The 20,697-nt window shown below is 44.1% G+C and overlaps 1 protein-coding gene across 2 annotated transcripts; it reads right to left on the bottom strand.

Moving 5' to 3' along the window:
- Nucleotides 1-15,622: 15,622 nt before the first annotated feature.
- Rpl26 (ribosomal protein L26) lies at nucleotides 15,623-19,349 on the bottom strand. 2 transcript variants are annotated; one of them, XM_042670860.1, is made up of 4 exons: nucleotides 19,254-19,349; nucleotides 18,344-18,517; nucleotides 16,606-16,746; nucleotides 15,623-15,801 (listed from the first exon to the last, which is right to left on the bottom strand). In XM_042670860.1, exons 2-4 carry the CDS (start codon nucleotides 18,509-18,511, stop codon nucleotides 15,673-15,675), a joined length of 438 nt encoding a protein of 145 aa, XP_042526794.1. In that variant the 5' UTR covers nucleotides 18,512-18,517; nucleotides 19,254-19,349; the 3' UTR covers nucleotides 15,623-15,672. The 2 variants fall into 2 exon arrangements, with proteins under 2 accessions (XP_042526794.1, XP_042526795.1); XM_042670861.1 differs by lacking the exon at nucleotides 19,254-19,349 and adding an exon at nucleotides 19,180-19,197 and having other exon boundaries at nucleotides 18,344-18,516.
- Nucleotides 19,350-20,697: the final 1,348 nt, after the last annotated feature.

The raw sequence follows: 20,697 nt of genomic DNA, 5'->3' as shown, positions 1-20,697 counted from the left end.
AAGCCAGCCCAGGCAGGAACTTCTAAGAGAATCTTTAACCAGCCAAAAGCTGAACTGAAGGCATGGCTCAAATGGTAGAACATCAGCTAAAGCAAACAAGACAACTGAGTGTAAGGTCCTGATATCAATCCCAAGTAATTGCAAAAAACAAAAACACAAGGAAGCCAGGGTACTAGTGGTTCACGCCTGTAATCTTAGCTAATGTGGAGATTGAGCTCTGAGGATTACAATTTGAAGCCACACAGGCAAGAAAGTTTGTGAGATTCTGACTTTCAGCTGACCACCAGAAAACTGGAAGTAGAGCTGTGGCTCAAAGCGGTAGAACACTATCCTTGAGCAAAAAACAGCCTAGGGATGGTGCCCAGGCCCTGAGTTCAAGACAAGACAGGCATACAAACAAAATAAAACCAAGGAACCAAGAAACCAAGTTCAATTAAGCTCAAAGGAATACATTCTGGACAAAATTCAGAAAACTGCAGAGACAGGCTTATTCGGGTGTTATTTAACTTCCTTCCTTCTTTCCCCCCTCATTCTCTTATTCTCTTTCTTCTTTTTCTTTCTTTTTTGTTGTTGGTTGTGGGGCTTGAACACAGTGCTTGGGTGCTGTCTCTGAGCTTCACTTCTGTTTTTTTGAGTGGTTAATTGGAGACAAGAGTCTCACAGACTTTTCTGCCTGGGCTGGCTTCAAATCGCGATTCTCAGATCTCAGCCTCCTGAGTAGCTAGGATTACAGGTGCAAGCCGCTGGCACCCAGCTCTATAAATCACATTAAAGCAAACTATTCCTGTTTACATGTTACAATCCAAGAACTGAAAATAAAGGTGGGCAGGGGTCACAGGAATAGAAAGAGGACCGATGAACAAGTGCAGTTATAGTATTCAGTATAAACTATGTAAAACATTAACTATGCAAATTGTGAGCAAGGACAGGAGGGGGAAATGGAAAGTAAAGGAAAGGGTGACATTGTCCAAGAGGAATTGTACTCATTGCCTGATTTATGGAGTTCTAACCACTTTGTACAGATTCTTTTTTGGAGGTCAGTCCTGGGGTTTGAACTCTGGGCCTGGGCGCTGTCCCTAAGCTCTTCAGCTCAAGGCAAGCACTCTTACCACTTGAGCCACGGTGCCACTTCCAGCTTTATGATGGTTAAGTGGAGATAATAGTCTCATGTCCTTTCCTGCCCTGGCTGGCTTTGAACCTCAATCCTCAGATCTCAGCATCCTGAGTCATTAGGATTACAGGTGTGAGCCACCCATGCTCAGCTGTACAACTTTTTTTTTTTTTTGGTTGGTTGTGGGGCTTGAACTCTGGGCCTGGGCACTGTCCATCAGCTCGTCAGCTCAAGGCTAGCAGCCTACCACGTGAGCCACAGCACCACTTCTGGCTTTTTCTGTTTATGTGGTGCTGAGGAATCAAACCCAGGGCCTCATGCATGTGAGGCAAGCACTCTACCACTGAGCCACCTTCCCAACCCATTTTAAGCCTTTCTTGCATGTTTTTTTTTTTTTTTGGTCAGTTGTGGAGCCTGAACTCTAGGCCTGGGTGCTGTCCCTCAGCCCTTCAGCTCAAGGCTAGCACTCTACCACTTGAGCCACAGTGCCACTTCCGGCTTTTTCTATGTATGTGGTACTGAGGACTCGAACCCAGGGCCTCATGCATGCAAGGCAAGCGCTCTACCACTGAGCCACCTTCCCAGCCCAACTTCTTTTTTTTTTTTTTTTTCTTTTTTATTAAATTGTTTTTATTACTAGCATGCATTCATTGTACAAGATAATGGGTTTCACTGTGATATTTTCATAAATTCACTTAATGTATTTTGATCGTATTCACCCCATTACCCTCTCTTAACTTCCTCTCTGCTAATAAATACATTTTAAAGCCTCACAAGAGAACATTTGCTTATAGCATTAGCCAATGATGCCCTTTGTCATGCATCCTCCCTACCAGAGGGAAACCCATGAGGGCAATGTCCTTGTCTGCTTTTGTCCTGTGCTAAGCGCCTAATAGCCCTCTATACACTGTATTCAATAATAGAATAAGAGATTCGATTATACATAGTCCTTAAATTTGGGGTGGATAAAACTTTAGGCATTAGAATAATATCACAGAATAGTAAGCAGGAATTTTTTTCTTTTTTTTTTTTTTGCCAGTACTGGGCTTTGAACTCTGAGCCTGGGTGCCGTCCCTAAGCTCCTTTTGCTGAAGTCTAGCAATCTGGTTTTTTCCATGATTAATTGGAGATAAGACTCTCAAAGACTTTCCTGCCTGGGCTGGCTTGAACCATAATTCTCAGATCTTACCCTCCTGCATAGGTAGGATTATAGGCATGAGCCTCTGGCGCCTGCCAGCCCAACTTCTTAATAATAACCAAAAAAAAAAAAAAAAAAAAGGAAAGGGTAGTCATAGTCCATTTTCTTTTTCTTTTCCTTCTGTGTTTTGGCCCTGGGGCTTCAACTCAGGACCTGGGCACTGTCCCTGAGTTTCTTTTCAAGGCTAGCACTTTACCACTTGAGCCACAGCTCCACTTTTTGGCTTTTTCTGTTTATGTGGTAGTAAGGAATGGAACACAGGCTTCCAAAAAAAAAAAAAAAAGACTATTTCCAATTACCCAGCAGTATGTGTGACCTCAAGTGGTAGAGTACCAACTATTGTAGGGTGGTAGAAGTAAAATGAGGGTTCAAGACTCTGATTTCAAACCCTGTAATGGGGGATAACTGAGTAAAAAAAGCTCAAGGACAGTACCCAAACCCTGAGTTCAAGCCCTACAGAAAACAAAACCCCAAAACCAAGTGCAATGAAAAGAATACACTGAACCAGGCTCCTAACTACTCAGGAAGCTGAGATCTGAGGATTGTGGTTTAAAGCCGGCCTGGGCAGGAACGTCTGGGAGATTTTTTGTTGTTGTTGTTGTAGGGCTTGAACTCTGGGCCTGGGCACTATCCCTCAGCTCTTCAGCTCAAGGCGAGTACTCTACCACTTGGGCCACAGCGCCACTTCCGGCTTTCTGATGGTTAATTGGAGATAAGAGTCTTACAGACTTTCCTACTAGGGCTGGCTTTGAATCATGATCTTCAGATCTCAGCTTCCAGAGTAGTTAGGATTACTGGCATGAACCACTGGCGCTTGGCTTCTGTGAGGCTCTTATCTGCAATTAATCCCCAGAACACCGGAAGTGGCACTGTGGCTCTCAAGTGGTAGAGCACTGGCCTTAAGCTGAAGAGCTCAGGGACAGCACCCAGTCTGAGTTCCAGCCCCACGACCACCAAAAATAAGAAGAAGAAAAAGAAAGAAGAGGAAGAAGAAGAAGAAAGAAAAAAATATACTGCATATCAATTCTACCCATCATAGGAAAGCTTAAAGGTGTTTTAAATTTCCTCTCAATCTGGAAGTCAGGTTTGGTACCTGTGACAATAGGAAACCTCTGGTGATTTCTGAGCCAGGAGCTTGCTTATAACATTAACCTTGAACAAAACCACAGGATTTGAGCCTTGAGCTACTTATTAACTTTTTTGAACATTTACTTCTTTGTAAAAGAGGAAAGTAAGTCCTTAAATAACCTTGCCTTTATACGAATTTCAGATTAACTACATTTTATATGGCTTACATTAAATAATTGGGGGTGGCTGCCAGTGGCTCATGACTGTAATTCTAGCTACTCAGGAGATTGGGATCTGAGGATTGGGGTTTGAAGCCAGACCAGGTACGAAAATCCATGAGACTTTTATCTCCGATTAACCAGCAAAAATATGAAAGTGGAGCTGTGGCTCAAGTGGTAGAGCACTAGCCTTGAGTGAAAAAGCACAGGGTCAGTGCCCAGGCCTTGAGTTCAAGCCCCAGTATAGGCATGTGCACATGCACACATGCACACACACACACACACACAACCCAAATGGAAGTTGATTGTTTTCAATATGAAAGCTGAACAAGGAAAGAGGTTAAAATTGTACTGGAGGTAAGGAGGAAGGGGAAACAGTGATGGAGAATAAGATTGATCAGAATATATTGGGCTGGGAAGGTGGCTCAGTGGTAGAGCGCTTGCCTTGTAATGCATGAGCCCTGGGTTCGATTCCTCAGCACCACATAAGCAAAAAGAAAAAAGCCGGAAGTGGCGCTGTGGCTCAAGTCGTAGAGTGCTAGCCTTGAGCTGAAGAGCTGAGGGACAGCGCTCAGGCCCAGAGTTCAGGCCCCACAACTGGACCCCCCCCCAAAAAAAAAAATAATATATTGAAAATGTGTGGAAATGTAACAATGAAATCCCCTTCTGTATAACTAATATAAGCTACTAAAATTAAAAAAAAAAATACCTACAGAAGAGGGGCTGGGAAGGTGGCTCAGTGGTAGACTGTTTGCCTCACATGCATGAGACCCTGAGTTCGATTCCTCAGCACCAATATAAGCAGAAAAAGCTGGAAGTGGTGCTGTGGCTCCAATGATAGAGTACTTGCCTTGAGCTGAAGAGCTGAGGGATAAAGCCCAGGCCCTGAGTTCAGGCCCCATGACTGACAAACAACAACAACAATAACAACAAAACCACCTACAAAACAATGAAGGGCTAGATGTGTGGTGACTAGCAAGTGTTAGGCCCTGAGTTGAAATCCCAGTATTTCCAAAAGGAAAAAGAAAGAGTTGAAAGCACTTAGTCCTGTAAATGAATCTGTATTCAGGGATACTAACAACTATCAGTTAAAACTATCATTAACTGGGTCATTTCCCAGTTAAAGGAAGAAACTATGGTCTGATTGTTAGTTGTTACTTTGTACCATAAAGATATCGCTATATTAGAAATGGGTAACGGTTGAGTGTTTTTCACCTGAAGATGCTCTAAAAATTTTTTTTTTGATGGTATTGGGCTTTAAACACAGGCCTTGTGCTTGCCTAGCTGGTGCTCTTCCACTTAAGCCATATCTCCAATCTGGCTTTTTGTTGCTTATTGCAGACTTTTCTGCCTAGGCTGGCTTTGAACCTTAAACCTCAAGAGTTTAGCTTCCTGGATAGCTAGGATTACAAGTATGAGCCACCAGCATTCAACTTTTTATAAAAGAAACATTGGAACATACAGGCACAGGCAGGAACTTTTTTTTTTTTTTTTTGGGTCCGGTTGTGGGGCCTGAACTCTGGGCCTGGGTGCTGTCCCTCAGCCCTTCAGCTCAAGGCTAGCGCTCTACCACTTGAGCCACAGCGCCACTTCCGGCTTTTTTCTTTTTGCTTATGTGGTGCTGAGGAATCGAACCCAGGGCCTCTGGCATGCAAGGCAAGCGCTCTACCACTGAGCCAACTTCCCAGCCCCAAGCAGGAACTTTTTGCAGAGTACCAGGCGCACAACAAATAGTTGGGAGACTTGACAAATGAGATTTCATCAAAAAAAAATGTTTCTGCACAGCAAAGGGCATAGTTACAAAGACAACTAACAGACTGGGAGTAGATCTTTACCAGTAATTCATTTGACAAAGCTTAATATACAAAATGTATGAGGAACTCAAAAATGAACCCCCAAACAAATAAATCATTTGCTAAATGGGCAAAGGAGCTAAGCAGAGACTCAGAAGAAGAGGTAAGAATGGCAAGGAAACATATGAAGAAATGCTCATCATCCTTGACCATAAAAAGAAATGCAAATCAAAACAACTCTGAGATTCCATCTCACTCCAGTTAGTTGGTGGGGATGTGGAGAAAAGGGAACGCTATTGCACTATTGGTGGGAATGTAAACTAGTACAACCACTCTGGGCAGCAGTCTGGAGGTTCCTCAGGAAACGTAGATCTTTCGTACAACCCAGACATACCATTCCTGAGCATCTACCCTGAACATCAAAAGCCAGGATACCATAAAGACACTTGCACATCTACTATCATTGCTGCTGTATTCACAATAGCCAATTTATGCAAACAGCCCAGATGCTCTACAAGAACAAGTGGATCCAAAACTGTGGTACCTATACACAATAGAATTTTACTCATCCATTAGAAATAACAAGACTTAAGGGAAATGAATGGATCTAGAATGAATCATGTTACATGAAGTAAGCCATGCTCAAGAGACAAACGGGCCACGTTTTATCTCATCTAGATCTAAAAGGCAACTGGACATGATAAGAGGACTCTAGGCATTCACAGTCAATCAGACTAAAGGGGGATACTCTTTGTAGAGGGGATCCCAAAGATGTAATTCCTCTCAACATTTCAAGTATTATTAATGGGAATGAATTCCAGGAAATGGAAACATGGCATTTGTTTATTTACTTTTGTTGATGGTATTTGTTTTTGCTTTTATTTTTGGTCTTCTGAGGGCAGAATGGGGGGAAGGGCACAGGAATGGAGGGAAGAAAACCGAGTGCTGGTCTCTCATGGCTGTACTCCTAGCTATTCAGGAGGTTGAGATCTGAGGATCATGGTTCAAAACCAGCCCGGGTAAGAAAGTCTATGAAAAACAGATACACATGGGCTGGGAAGGTGGCTCAGCGGTAGAGCGCTTGCCTTGCATGCTCGAGGCCCTGGGTTTGATTCCTCAGCACCACATAAGCAAAAAGAAAAAAGCCGGAAGTGGCGCTGTGGCTCAAGTGGTAGAGCGCTAGCCTTGAGCTGAAGAGCTGAGGGACAGCGCCCAGGCCCAGAGTTCAGGCCCCACGACGGAACCCAAAAAACAAAAACAAAAACAACAAAAAAAAAAACAGATACACAATACCCAGGGTACCAAATTAGGGAAAGGAAGGGGGACAAAAAGATGGTGAGACAAAGGACAAAGGGGGAACCACTGCAACCGTGACACTCACAAGACACTCTGTTGGAAATGATCTGTACAAATTGGTGAGGGGGATGAAGTAAGGGAAAGAGGGAGAAAAAGGAGGGGGTAACAAGTTTGACAAGAAATGTACTTACAGGGCTGGGAAGGTGGCTCAGTGGTAGAGTGCTTGCCTAGCATGCATGAGGCCCTGGGTTCAATTCCTCAGCACTACCTAAGCAGAAAAGGCCGGAAGTGGCACTGTGGCTCCAGTGGTAGAGTGCTAGCCTTGCACTGAAGAGCTGAGGAACAGCACCCAGGCCTAGAGTTCAAGCCCCATGACTGACAAAAAAAAAAAAAAAAAAGAAGAAAAGAAATGTACTCACTACCTTACTTATGTAACTGTAACCCCTCTGTACATCACCTTGACAAGAAAATTAAAAAAAAAAAAAAGTCCATGAAACTCTTTATCTCCAATCAGCCACCAGAAAACCAGAAGTGATGCTTTGGCTCAAAGTGGTAAAGCACTAACCTTGAGTAAAAGAGCTCAGGGACAGCACCCAGGCTCTGAGTTCAAGCCTCATGATTGACCAAAAAAAAAAAAAAAGAAGAAAGAAAGTAATGGAGGGAGGAAGGGTAAACAAATGCAGTCATGGTATTCACTATATACTATGTGGGAAATGCACTATGCAACTGTGGGCAAGGATGAGAGGGAAACTGGGGGAGAGCAAAGGAAGGAGTGACACTGTCAAAAAGATTTATACCCATTCCATTGTAAAATGATAACCCCTCTGTACAACACCTTTATAATAATGAAATTATATCAAAAAAGAATTAGATCAAGGGAAGGAAAGAAATCTAGTCATTACCTGACTTATGTAACTGTAACCCTTCTGTAGATCACCTTTATAATAACAATAAAAAAAAGAAAATGAATTGTACTCATTACCTAACTTATAAAATGGTAACCATTCTGTATAACATCTTTTGTTTTTTTTTTCAGTCCTAGGACTTAAACTCAGGGCCTGGGCACTGTCCCTGAGCTTTTTTTTTTTTTTTTTTTATTGTGAAAATAAATTGTACAGAGGGGTTACAATTACATGGGCACATAATGAGTACGTTTCTTAGCATTGTTGCCTCCTCCTTTGTTTCCCCTTCCCATCCCCTCCCAATGCCCCCCCCCCACCAAAGTTGTAAAGTTCATTTTTCGACATAATGACTTGTACATCTCATTATTGCAATGGGTCCACGTGTATCCCTATTTAAACGATTTGTTTTTTCCCTTCCCTTCCTCTCCCTGAGCTTCTTTTAATCAAGGCTACCACTCTACCACTTGAGCTACAGTGCCATTTCCAGATTTCTTTCTTTCTCTCTCCTTCCTTTCTTTCTTTCTTTTCTTCCTTCCTTCCTCTTCCTTTTCTTTCCCTCTTTCTTTTTTTTGTCGGTCGTGGGGCTTGAACTCTGGGCCTGGGGGCTGTCCCTGAGGTCTTTAGCTAAAGGTGAGCGCTCTACTGCTTGAGCCACAGCACCACTTCTGGTTTTCTTGTGGTTTATTGGAAATGAAAGTCTCACGGACTTTCCTGCCTGGGCTGGCTTTGAACCGTGATCCTCAGATCTCAGCCTCCTGAGTAGTTAGGATTACAGGCATGAGCCAACAGCACCCAGCTTTCTTTCTGTTCTTCTTTTTTTGCCATTCCTGGGCTTGAACTCAAGGCCTGGGCACTGTCCCTGAGCTTTTTTTGCTAAATGCTAACACTCTTTCACTTGAGCCACAGCACCACTTCTGGCTTTTTCTGTTCATGTGGTACTGAAGAATAGAACCCAGGGTTTAATGTATGCTAGGCAAGCACTCTACCACTAAGCCACATTCCTAACCCCTGTATAACATCTTTTTTTTTTTTTGTCAGGGTGATGTACAGAGAGGTTACAGGTACATAAGTACATTTGTTATCAGACTTGCTACTCCTTCCTCATTTTTCTCCTACTTTCCCTCCCCCCATAACATCTTAATAACAATAAACATATTTTAAAACTTCTCTGGGCGCTGGTAGCTCATGCCTGTAATGCTAGCTACTCAAGAGGCTGAGATCTGAGGATAATGGTTCAAGGCAGTCCAGGCAGGAAAGTCTGAGTGTCTTATCTCCAATTAACCATCAGAAAACCGAAGTGGCACTGTGGCTCAAAGTGGTAGAGTGCCAGCCTTGAGCGAGAAGCATAGGGATAGCACCCAAGCCCTGAGTTTAAGCCCCAACACGCAAGCAAATTGTTTATGCTTTATGTTTAAGCTTTGTTTTCCCAGGCATCAGCCAACGATCTACACCATTAATTGAATTAATCTCTTCCTACTGTGAGCCATTCCTTTTATTGTTAAGTTCCTAGAGATTCACAGACTGTCTCTGGCCTTTCTTTAGCATTGGGCAACAGAATGCATATTGAGTAGTGAATAGTTCAGTTGGAGTCAACTGGCAAAAGCACACACTGTCTTCCATCATTTGCTGCTAGGTACAATGTGGGTTACATCTTCCAAGTCTCCAACAGGTGCCAACCAGAGTTTTATATAATGTGCTGTAAACTATTATTACTATTTTTGCAGGTACTGGAGATTGAATTCAAGACTTGGCACTTAGCTTTTCCTCAAGATGGGGGCTCTATCACTTGAGCTACAGCTCTACTTTGGGTTTTTATTTTTTGGGTGCTGGTCCTAGGGCTTGAACTCAGGGCCTGGGTGCTGTTTCCAAGCTCTTTTGCTCAAGGCTAGTGATCTACCACTTGAGCCACGGTTCCAGTTCTAGCCTTTTGGTGGTTAATATAGATAAGAGTCTCATGAACCTTCTTGCCCAAGCTGGCCTTGAAACTCCCTCCTCAGATCTCAGCCTCCTGAGTAGCTAGATTACAGATGTGAGCTACTGGTGCCTGGCTAGTTTTTTGTTTTTGTTTTTTTTTAAATTAGCCAAAACACTGCAATGCTTTCCACTGAGGAGGAGCCTGTGTTACTGGCACCTCTAATCCTACTGTTGAAATATGATTCTGCATGTGTCCTGACTGGGCCTGGGAATTCACCTCCAACTCCTGACTGCCAGCAAGCAGAAGCAAAAGAGCAAGTGCGCCTGAAAACCTCTTGGCTCACCTCACCTTTCACCCAGGAGTAGAGGAGGAGGTGCCAAGTTGCTAAGCAACCTGGAGACAGAAGGTTGGCAGGAGGGGTGGTAATATCTAGAATCTGACAAAGGACCATGTGTTGGAAATAGAATGGTAAATTAAATGCTGGCCAAGGATGGAGCAAGATTCTGGACTCCTAAAACAAAGCAGTGATGTCATCTCCTCTAAAAATAATGCAGCTTCACTGGGTACTCTCCAGCCCTGTCTCACCAGACGGCAACAAACAGAAGCCTCCAACTCTTTTTTTTTTTTTTTTAAATATTTCCTATATTTTATGCTGTACTGGGGCTTGAGCTCTTGGCCTCACCCTCTTGCTTGGCTTTTTTAAAGCTCATTGTTTTTTTTTTTTTTTAGTTAATTGGAAAAAGTCTCTCAGATTTGTGTGCCAGGGCTGTCTTTGAACCATGATTCTCAGATCTCAGCCTCCTGAATAGCTAGGAATACAGGAGTGAAAACTTTCTTAAAATTAGTATACATTTATAGTACAAAGGGTTTTCATTGTGATTTCTTAAATTCTTTGAGCAAGTTCACCTCTGCTATCCATTAATCCTCCTCAATTAAGTCCTCAACTGTGTGTGTGTACTGGGGCTTAAACTCAGGCCCAAATATTTTCTTGCTTAGTTTTTCTGTTCAAGGTTAGAGCTCTACTGTTAGAGTCATACCTTCGCTTCTTAGTTGCAGGTAAGAGTCCCCTGAGCTTTTTTGCCAAGGTTGGTTTTGAACTAAGGGCCTCAGATTTCAGCCTCCTGAGTAAGTAGGATTACAGGTGTGAGTCATCAGTGCCCAGCAAAGGAAAAACATTTGCCAATACTGGGGATTGAACTCAGGACCCCTTAATCTTATTGGCTTTTTCCTCTCAAGCCTATTGTCTTGTAACTGGAGCCCCATATCCACTTCCTAAGTCTCCAACTCTTCTGCAAGACAGGATGTGCTAGTGGCAGACAGGCCACACAATAGAATGTCACTGTTTATGGGGAATCCTATGCCTATGCAAGGCCTTGCTTGCTTATTACAAACCTGTGAGGTGCAATGAGAATGGTTTGTAGAGGCTGTAATACACAGGAATATGCATATGCAGAAAACGGACTGCAGGCCCCCTCCTTTCCTTCCCTGTACACACACACAGAATCAATTACTCACTCAGTTCACTATAGGTCTCTCACAACCAGGTTCTGGGAACATAGTGGAATGTGAGCATTATCCTGCTCTCCTTCGTTAGGTTGGTCATCGTCACCCTGACCTATGACTCAGACTGGACTTAGTTTGGGTCTTCTCTGGTTGAAGCAGTGACTTCAAGAGTCTTTTGTGTTTTCCTCCAGAGACTTGGTTGTTTTCCTGACAATTGGTCACTTCCTGGAATGCAGTGAGCTGTGCCAGGAATGCAGCATGCATTTATATGATTGAGGCATAGATAAGCAATGACTTGGACCAAATTCTGACCTACTTTTATTTTTCTGGTCATTCTGGCTTGAACTCTGGGCCTGGGTGCTGTTCCTCAGCTCGTCAGCAGAAGGCTAGTGCTCTACCACTTGAGCCACAGCACCACTTGTTTTCTGGTGGTTAACTGGAGGTAAGTCTCACACTTTCCTGCCAGGGTTGGCAGATCCCAGCCTCCTAGTAGCTAGGTTTACAGGCACTAGCTCGTGCTCGACTTTGTTGGGCTTTTTTGCTAAAGACTGGAACTACCATGTGAGTCACAGCTCCACTTTGGGCTTTTTTTTTTTTTTGGGTCCGGTCGTGGGGCCTGAACTCTGTCCCTCAGCTCTTCAGCTCAAGGTTAGCGCTCTACCACTTGAGCCACGGCTCCACTTCTGGCTTTTTTCTTTTTGCTTATGTGGTGCTGAGGAATTGAACCCAGGGCCTCAGGCATGCAAGGCAAGCGCTCTACCACTGAGCCAACTTCCCAGCCCTGGGCTTTTTGTTAATTGGAGATTCAAATCTTTCTTACCCAAATTGGCTTGAACTACAACACTCAGGCCTCAGCCTCCTGAGCAGTTAGGATTACAGCCACAAACCTCTAGAAGGAATCAACTCTGTTGATACCTTGATTTCAGATTTCTGGCCTATAACTGGGAAAATAAATTTGCTTAGTTTTGGCGGTGCTGGGGCTTTGAGCATGCTAGCCAAGTGCTCTACCAATGTATTCTTAGCCCCAAGTGTTTATTGTTTAAAGCCACCAAATTTGTCTCTCAAGAAGTAAGTGCAAAGTCAAGCCTCTGGTACCTATGAACTTGACTTTTACTTGGGAAAAGCACTTTTATAGGCATAATTAGGGTAAGGATCTTGAGATGACATCAACTTTTTTGGGGGGTAGGAGAGGCCTGAACTCAGGACCTGGGAACTGTCCCTGAGCTTTTTTTCAAGGGTAGTACTCTACCACTTGAGCCACAGCACCACTTCTGGCTTTTTCTGTTTATGTGGTATTGAGGAATAGAATCTGGGGCTTCATGCATGCTAGGCAAACCACCACTAAGCCACATTCCCAGCCTTGCTTTTTTGTTCAAGGCTGGCAGAAATTCTTAACACTTCAACCATACCCCCATTTTAGGCTTGTTGCTGATTGTAGTCTCGTGGACTTTTCTGCCTAGGCTGTCTTCAAGTGTGATCCTTGTATCAGCCTCCTGATAGGATTACAGGAGTGAACTGGGCTGATGACATCATTCTTGAGTAGAGTTGATTCTAAATTCAAGGTTCTGAAGGACTCCATGCCCCAATGTCCTTGTGAGAGACAGGAAACTATATGCAGTGGCATGTGGGAGGCGGCCATAGAAGAGGCAAGGATTGGACTTGCTGCTTAGAAGCCCAAGTACAGCTTGGTTGGTAGCTAGCAGAGAGAAGCATGGAATGGATCCTCCAAGAAGGAATCTACTCTGCAGACCCCAGTTCACATTTATCACCGCAGAAACATGAGAACTGCTTCTTCAAGCAGCCACATTGTGATCACTGATTACAGCAGCTCTCAGAGCAAATAAGTAGATTGCATTCTCTTCTTTCTTCCAAGAAGTACAACCATGCATAACTGGACATGACAATTTGCCATCATTCCACTCTCCTGGGCCTTACTAGAGACAACCTTAAGGTCTGGCCAGAACTCTGACAACTTGGCCTGTGAATTGTATGCCATTGTCAGATATTAACACACGGGGTGTACTAAGTATTGTAAAAATATCCAAGACACTGACCCATCACCACCAAGATGGGTCAAGAGCTCCCCAAGGCCAGCCTGCACAGAATATTTAGGGAGATCCTATCCATAAACCAAGCTGGAAGCTGGGCACCAGTGGCTCATAGCTTGTAATCCTAGCTACTGAGGAAACTGAGATCTGAGGATTATGGCTCAAAGCCAGCCAATTTTAAACAAAACCTGAGACTCTTACCTTCAATTAACCAGCAGAAAACTGGTAGTAACCACCAGAAAACTGGCTCAAAGTGGTAGTGCGTTAGCCCTGAGAAAAAGCTCAGGGACAACACCCAGATCCCGAGTTCAAGTGCCAAGATTGCAAAAAAAAAAAAATCCCAATAACACACAGACACATACAAACTCCACAAAAAAAGAAACAAAACAATAATAAAAATGCTTGGTATGACAGTTCATACCTGTACTCTCAAAGGTAGAATGGGAAACAGGTGAGAAAACTCATGTCCAAGGCTGGCCCTAGGCAAAAATGTTTGAGACCCTATCTGAAAGTATAAATCTGAAATCCTATAATTCAAGTAGCTGGGCGCCAGTGGCTCAAGCCTGTAATCCTAGCTACTCAGGAGGCTGAGATCTGAGGATCACGGTTCAAAGCCAGCCCGGGCAGGAAAGTCTGTGACTCCTATCTCCGATAAACCACTAGAAAACCAGAAGTGTCGCTGTGTCTCAAGCAGTAGAGCACTCACTTTGAGCTGAGGGACAGCCCCCAAGCCGAGTTCAAGCCCCACGACCGACAAAAAAAAAAGAAGTAAAAAGTATTGGGGGCATGGCGTAAGTAGTAGAGCATCTGCAGAGTTCAAATTCCAATAACACCAAAAAGAGAATGAAGGCAAAAAATGTTATCTTTTATACAGAACAAGATGAGTATGTAAGCAGGACTAGTGGCTCACACCTGTAATCCTAGTTTACTCAGGAAGCTGAGATCCTAGAATTGGGAGTTCAAGGCCAGGCTGGGTAAACTAATCAGACCTATTTCCAGTTAGCCAGTGAATAGCTAGAACTGGAGCTATGGATCACGTGCTACAGTGTCAGTTGTGAATGGGGAAAGCAGATGGAGACTGCTAAGATCCTGACTTCAAGCCCTAGTACTGACACAAGAAAAAGGGTATGGAAACGGCATTGCTTTCTATGGCATGATACCCTATAATAAATCTTCCTTGCCATATGCCTCCCCTAATACTATTGTTTAACTTCTTGCAAGGATGGAAGCAGATGCCTTAGCTTTCTGGTTAACAGCTTATAGCTATTGGCCCTTCAATCTCATCTATGAAATGAGGGAATATCAGCATGTACACCAGTTCAGCTATAAAGACCTAGTGATAATGCTGTGTCCACACATTCCCACACAATTGGACCAGGTTGCTCACTACCATGAAGGTTATCTAGCCTGGCTCTTGACACAGAACCCTCTGCCTCCACCTGCCTTTTTCCAACTAGTAATCATCTGCTGGCCAAGGGCAGCTGAAGGAATGAGCCTATCTGGACTGCAGCAAAGGGACATGAGATCGCAGAATTGTTTTCTGTGGGTGGTCAGGAATTCACTATAGCTCCAGGACACACCCATTCCCCTCCTAGAAGCCTTTCTGCTCTCCAGACACAGACTTACTTTTTGTCTCCAGCTCGGATAGCTCTGCAATTAGTGGTATCACAACGGTCTCACCCAGCATCAGTAGAGGCAAATAAGATTGTAAAAGGAGCTCACAGGTAGCTCTGATTTACTGTAAAGAGCTTGAAGTCGGTCAATGCTACAGGGAAATTAAAGCTGCTTCTCTTGTTTACTCTAAGACTTTCTGACAATATAGTCTTACTACACAATGACTTTTTCAAATATGCCATACATTCACACATTAGTTTATTCTGAAGGCAGTATTCTTACTACACTGCTGGTAGCAATTTCAATTAGTGCAGCTATTATGGAATCAGTGTGGTTCCTCAAAAAAAAAAAAAAAAAAAAAAAACTAGAATTAAAGCTGGGTATACTTTCTAGCTACTCAGACTTGAGATGAGGATCAGTTTGAAGCCAGCCTAGGTAGATAAATAAGTGGAGTTGTGGCTCAAGTGGTAGAGAACAGCCTTGAACAAAAAAACTAATAGGCAACACCTAGACACTGAGTTCAAGCCCAGTATCCACACAAAACAAAAATAAAACCCTACAATTACCACTAGATTCTACTATACTACTCTTGAGCAGACTTGAAGGAATGCCAAGTCAGCACTCAACCAAGAATTCCACACTTTTGTGAATTGTTCATATTGAAACCTATTTAAGTAAATGTACAAGACTAAGGAAAAAGGAGAGTGGAGTGATGGGGAGTAAAAGGTAATAGAGGAGGCAACATGACCAAAGTATATGCCATGTAAACTGATGGTCAAATGTAGATGACCATTTATTTGACTTTCAACAGTTTCAGTTTCTAGAATCAAGGTACTGGAGGGCACTAAAGGGCAGCCTGCCTCAAAATATATGCCAACTTCCTTTTCCAGATCCAATGACAGTTAAGCAACTGAAAAGCACCAACATCCCAAAACACATGTATACAACAAACGATATTCATTTAAGAAGTTTTTTTTTTAGATCAAAAGTTGTATATAAGATTATTTTACTCCTGCATCTTCTCAATCGTTTCTTCCTTGTATTTGCCCTTTTCCTTTCCTACTTGGCGGGATTTGGCTTTCCGTTCCAGGATCTTTTTGCGGTCTTTGTCCAGTTTCAGCCTGGTGATTACCACCTGCAGAAAAAAAACACCCCAACTGTAAGCAATAATGAACAAAGGCACAGCACCCAATCTTACCTTCCAAATCCAAGATAGATGCCTAAATATGAACTGACCTAACTTTTACAGGTTCTACCAATGACCTTTTAAGCCCCCAAACCATCTCAATTAAATATTTAACAATTTTCTACCAACAAGGTAGAGGAGGCAAAATATTTGTAGCAGTGATTCAGTTAACCTATTCTGTGCTTCATTATGTTTTCCTGCCACCCATCTATCCCACTTTTCTCATTCTCAATAACACAAACGTGTGATATACAAACATCGGTTTCTAAAGTAACCTTAGAATTATATAGCTGAGCCAAGGTATCTGTAATCCTAGTTACTCAGGAGGCTGAGAGCTGAGGATTGAGGTTCAAAGTCAGCGGGAAGAGGGTCTGTGACTCTTATTTCCAATTTTTTTTTTCTAGTGGTTTATTGGACTATTCTAGTGGTTTATATGGACTTTCCTGCCTGGGCTGGCTTTGAACCTTGATCCTCAGATCTCAGCCTCCTGAATAGCCAGGATTACAGGCGTGAGCCACTGGCGCCTGGCTTCACTTTACTTTTTGATCTATCAACTTTTGAAAATATCTATTAAGTGCAGTGTTGAAAGGCAGTCTGATTCAGAAACACTTTACATGTCAGAATATTCAATACAAAAAGTATATTTAGCAAAGACAAGGATGTCAATACATGGAAACTCAGGGACCATTTCTAGGGATGCTCTGAACAATCCCATCTGCCCAAAATTTCCCTCAGGTATTCTAACACACACACCTTGCTGGGGTGAATGCCCACATGGACAGTGGTGCCATTGGCCTTTTCCCGCTGTACCCGTTCAATGTAGATGACATACTTCTTTCTGTAAACCTGGACCACTTTGCCAATCTGCTGGCCTTTATAGTGTCCTCGTACAACCTAAATGCAAATGGAAAAACATGTGATTCAAAGGAATGTGATTAGCCAGGAATACAATCAGTTATACACAACACAATCACCAGACAAAGAAGACTTCACAATTTTTTTGGGGGGTGCCTGGGCTCAAGTCTAGCCTTAGATACCCTAGGATTTTTAATTTTTTTTTGGGGGGGGGGGGTCCAGTCGTGGGGCCTGAACTCTGGGCCTCAGCTCTAGGCTTGCGCTCTACCACTTGAGCCAAGTGCCACTTCCGGCTTTTTTCTTTTTGCGTATGTGGTGCTGAGGAATTGAACTCAGGGCCTCATGCATGCAAGGCAAGCACTTTACCACTGAGCCACCTTCCCAGCCCAGATTTTAAGTTTTTAAAGACGCTTATGCTAGGTGCGGCTCACAGGTCATACTAACTACTATGAGGATCATAGTTTAAAGCCAAACCCAGCAGGAAAAGTCTTTGAGAATCTTTTCTCTAATAAACTACCCAGAAAATGCCAGAAGTGGAGTTGTGGCTCAACTGATAGTGCACTAGCCTTGAGCAAAAGAAGCCCAGGCACAATTAAAAAAAAAAAAAAAAAAAAGATTCAATTAAAAGAAAAATACGCCAATAATCTTATTCCTGGATTTAGTGGAGAACGATGTAACCTAAAAGAACCTAGTCTAGTTTTCTGAAATTTCAAGGAATGTGTTACTCTACTGCAACACCAGCACTGCTTCCCAAGTATTGTTTACAGACATAACGAATAACCCAGTACCAGATAAATGGCAGGCACTTAATATTTTAAGTGCTTCTAAATAGCAGGTCACAGGTCTTTGCATTCAACCAGTTTACAAAAAAGATTGTTCCCAAGGTCTACTGCCATTTTAGATAGCATGGACTATTGGCTGTCCTCAATCCATACTGCTCTGTTGGGAACTGATTTCATTTTAATTGCCATTAACCTCACAATACAATACGGATTGCATGTAAATTCTTTTACAAACTTCCTGAATTCTGCAGCCATTAGCTCTAAATTACACCTAAGAAATACTCATGGAAAACTTCACCAACATTGATCTGGCCAATCAATTATTTACCAGTAAGCTCAAACCATCTGAACAATGTCCTTCTCTAGACTTTAAATGCCTCAATATACTGACAGAAGAATCCTGAAATAATGTTTACTGCCTGTCATGTCTTTTTCAAACTATTCTGGTTCCACCTGATGCTTCAGAAATTGCTTTAGAATGTCAGCTGGATGCAGGTGGCATCCAAGAAGCTGCAATCTTGTGATTTAAAGACAGCTCAGGCAGCAAAGTTCATGGAACTTCGGTCTCCAATTAACAAGCAAAAAGCTGGAAGTGGAGCTGTAGTTTAAGTGAGAATGCTAGACTGAAGAAAAAGCTAAGGAACAGGGAGCATCTAAGCTTAAATTTACTGCCCAGCAAAAAGACAAAAACAAACCAAGCCCCCCCCCCTTCCCAACCTTCTTTGTACCATAGAATGAGAATTCAGGTAACCCAACTTTCCTGTTATGCTGCCTCAATCTATCTCACAAAGTTTTCCTTTTCCTAAAGTGCACATGGTGGCCTCAAAGACGACTTGGCAAGCAGAAATACATACCTGCACCTCATCATCCTTCCGGATGGGCATAGACCGCACATTGTACTTTTGTCTCAGCTCTTTGGAAAGAGGGGAAGACATAATCTTCCTGCGAATGTGGGAAGGTGCATTGAAATGCCTTTTCCGGTTCTTGCTTCGGTCAGAAGTGACAAAGGGATTGAACTTCATTTTGGCTTAAAAAAAAAAAAGGACTTTTAAATAACCAACGTCTCATCAAGCTAAGGTGTCCTGTTCTAGAATTCCACCGGAAACCGCCAGAACTGAATGAGTGGCTTATCAAGAGATGCTTGAAATGAAAAAAACAAATCCTCCGTGCTTAGAGGGGATTTTGTTATTTGTTTACGGAATGGCGACGTTTCCTGTTAGTAACACATTTAACTTAAGTCAAGAAGTTTGCTTTGAGTCCTTAAGAACTGCATGAGGAAAACTAGCTTTAGAAATACCTCTGGATTAAAGCACGAAACGCAGCGCACGCGTTTGCTAGGTCTGGCCAGCCCTCGCCTCTCGCACTCTAGGGAGCGTGAACACATTCCATCCCTAAGTCGATCGATCAAGCCGGGGGGGCCCCCGCCCCATTCTGGAGCCCTCGACTTGGAATTCCCGAAGATCTCGGGTTCAAAACGCGGGTTAAAGCTAGCGAGTGGAGTCCGGTAAGTGCAGCCGTGCCGGGAGTATCCACAGCACAATGCTCAGACTGAGCCCCATCGACATCCACAGGCCCCCACATCGTCCGTCCCTCCTTCCCACTCCAGTCCGGCCCCTGGCCGAGGGAGCAAGATAGGACATCCAGGCCCCGTTCCCTGGCAGCCATAAAGCCAACAGGACAGTCTCAAGACCTCTGGGTGGACAGCCACCATGGCCCAGGGGCGGATGGCAGCGGATGGCCCGCGCCTTGCTGCTCGATGCTCACCCGCTGCTGCTTCAGCGATGGCCGAAAAGGGGGAAGAGAACTACAGGCCGCTTCCGGTTCTGTAAGTTTACGAGAGATCTCGCGAGATTACTGTCACGTAGAGCGCGAGAGGCAGGGAATTTAAGCCAGGAGGGAACTGGGAGAGGAACTCGTGTCTACTGCCACCTTGCGGCCTGGAGGGGAACTGCGGCCTGCGGGGTGGGTGGTGGTGGGGAAACCTGTAGCTCTCTAGCGTCGCCGTTTGGTGGGTCCCGGGGTTGTAGCTGACCGCCCTGTGCTCCCGGGCGTATAGGGGGGATTGTTTAGGGTCCGCCTACTTGGGTGATTGGCGGAGGAGCGGCTTCAGGGGATCCGATCCCAGATGCGGGGCGATTGGGAAAAAGCCACCAGAGGATGCCGAGTGACCTAGAACTCAGGACCCCAGGGCTATGCACCGCGCACCTGCGCGCCCTGGGACCGCCCCAAAGTTTTTGATCTAGAGGTGAGGGGCCTCCAGAAGACGAGGCTGCTGATCGCTCCCCACTCAACACAAGTAGATCTGACCCCTGATTTCCAGGGAAGCCTCCCGGGTGAGGTCCAGACCACACTTTGTAGGGGCGGGCCTGGGAAAGCTCTCAAGGCGGGGAAGCCTGCCTTGCCAAGTCACTTGCCCACCTGTATTCAGTTCAATTAGGGTCTGATGGAGGCAGGGGGAGGAGGTGCACGCCCCTGCAAATGGATTCTGAGGAGGCATCGGTTTCCATGAATACAGGTGTCATACTGACCGAACACACAGTTCGTAATTAATATACGTGACTGGGGGTCTTGCTGAGTACTTCTACCCCGCCTTATGTCTCCACGAGATTTCCTTTTCCGCACCTCTCTCTAATAAATGCTTAGGGAGCGTTTTTCACAGGCTAGCCTTGAACTAGACGCCAGAGGGACTCAATAAGTCCCAAGTGCATGCTTGCTTGCAGGAAGTCGTCCAAGGTAGACAAGAAAATCCACTGGACCACAGAAAAACTGGAAGTGGAGTTGAGGGTCAAGTGGTAAAATACTAGCCTTGGACGAACAAGCTCAGGGACAGCACCCCAAGTTCTGGGGCCCAACCAGGTTCAGTGAACGCTGAAAGCCATAGGGAAGCCTGGATGGCTCCTACTTTCCTACTTTGCCTTTTTGTCTGGTCCTCACTGTCTGACTGCCTTGCCTCAAGAACTCGATTTCATTTCCTTACCCCAGCCCCCAAATCCTTCTCAGGTCTCCCTCATCATCCCTCATCATCTTTCTCTCTTTCTCCAAAGGTCCACAGTGTTTGGGCCTTCTCACTTCCCTCCCCAGCCAAACACTGAGTCACCATATGAAAACTTTCAGCCCTCAGTTGGGGAAGCATGACCACTTAAACACTGGGAAGATTGTTAGGCTACAAATTGTACCCAGAGATGCAAATTACCAATGGCCTAGTTAC

The sequence above is a fragment of the Dipodomys spectabilis genome, unplaced genomic scaffold (genome assembly GCF_019054845.1).
Source record: "Dipodomys spectabilis isolate Male_0828 unplaced genomic scaffold, ASM1905484v1 ptg000576l, whole genome shotgun sequence".
Lineage (NCBI taxonomy): Eukaryota > Metazoa > Chordata > Mammalia > Rodentia > Heteromyidae > Dipodomys > Dipodomys spectabilis.
Note: the sequence above shows the minus strand (reverse complement) of the source record. Positions and strands in the feature narration are given on the sequence as shown.

What these genes read in the sequence shown, in the direction of transcription:
- Rpl26 (XM_042670860.1), bottom strand. Translation starts at nt 18,511, where the DNA reads ATGAAGTTCAATCCCTTTGTCACTTCTGACCGAAGCAAGAACCGGAAA. An exon ending in GGAAGGATGATGAGGTGCAG is followed by an intron (nt 16,747 to 18,343) that starts GTATGTATTTCT and finishes ATTTGCATTTAG; the next exon opens with GTTGTACGAGGACACTATAA. An exon ending in TGGGCATTCACCCCAGCAAG is followed by an intron (nt 15,802 to 16,605) that starts GTGTGTGTGTTA and finishes TTTTTTCTGCAG; the next exon opens with GTGGTAATCACCAGGCTGAA.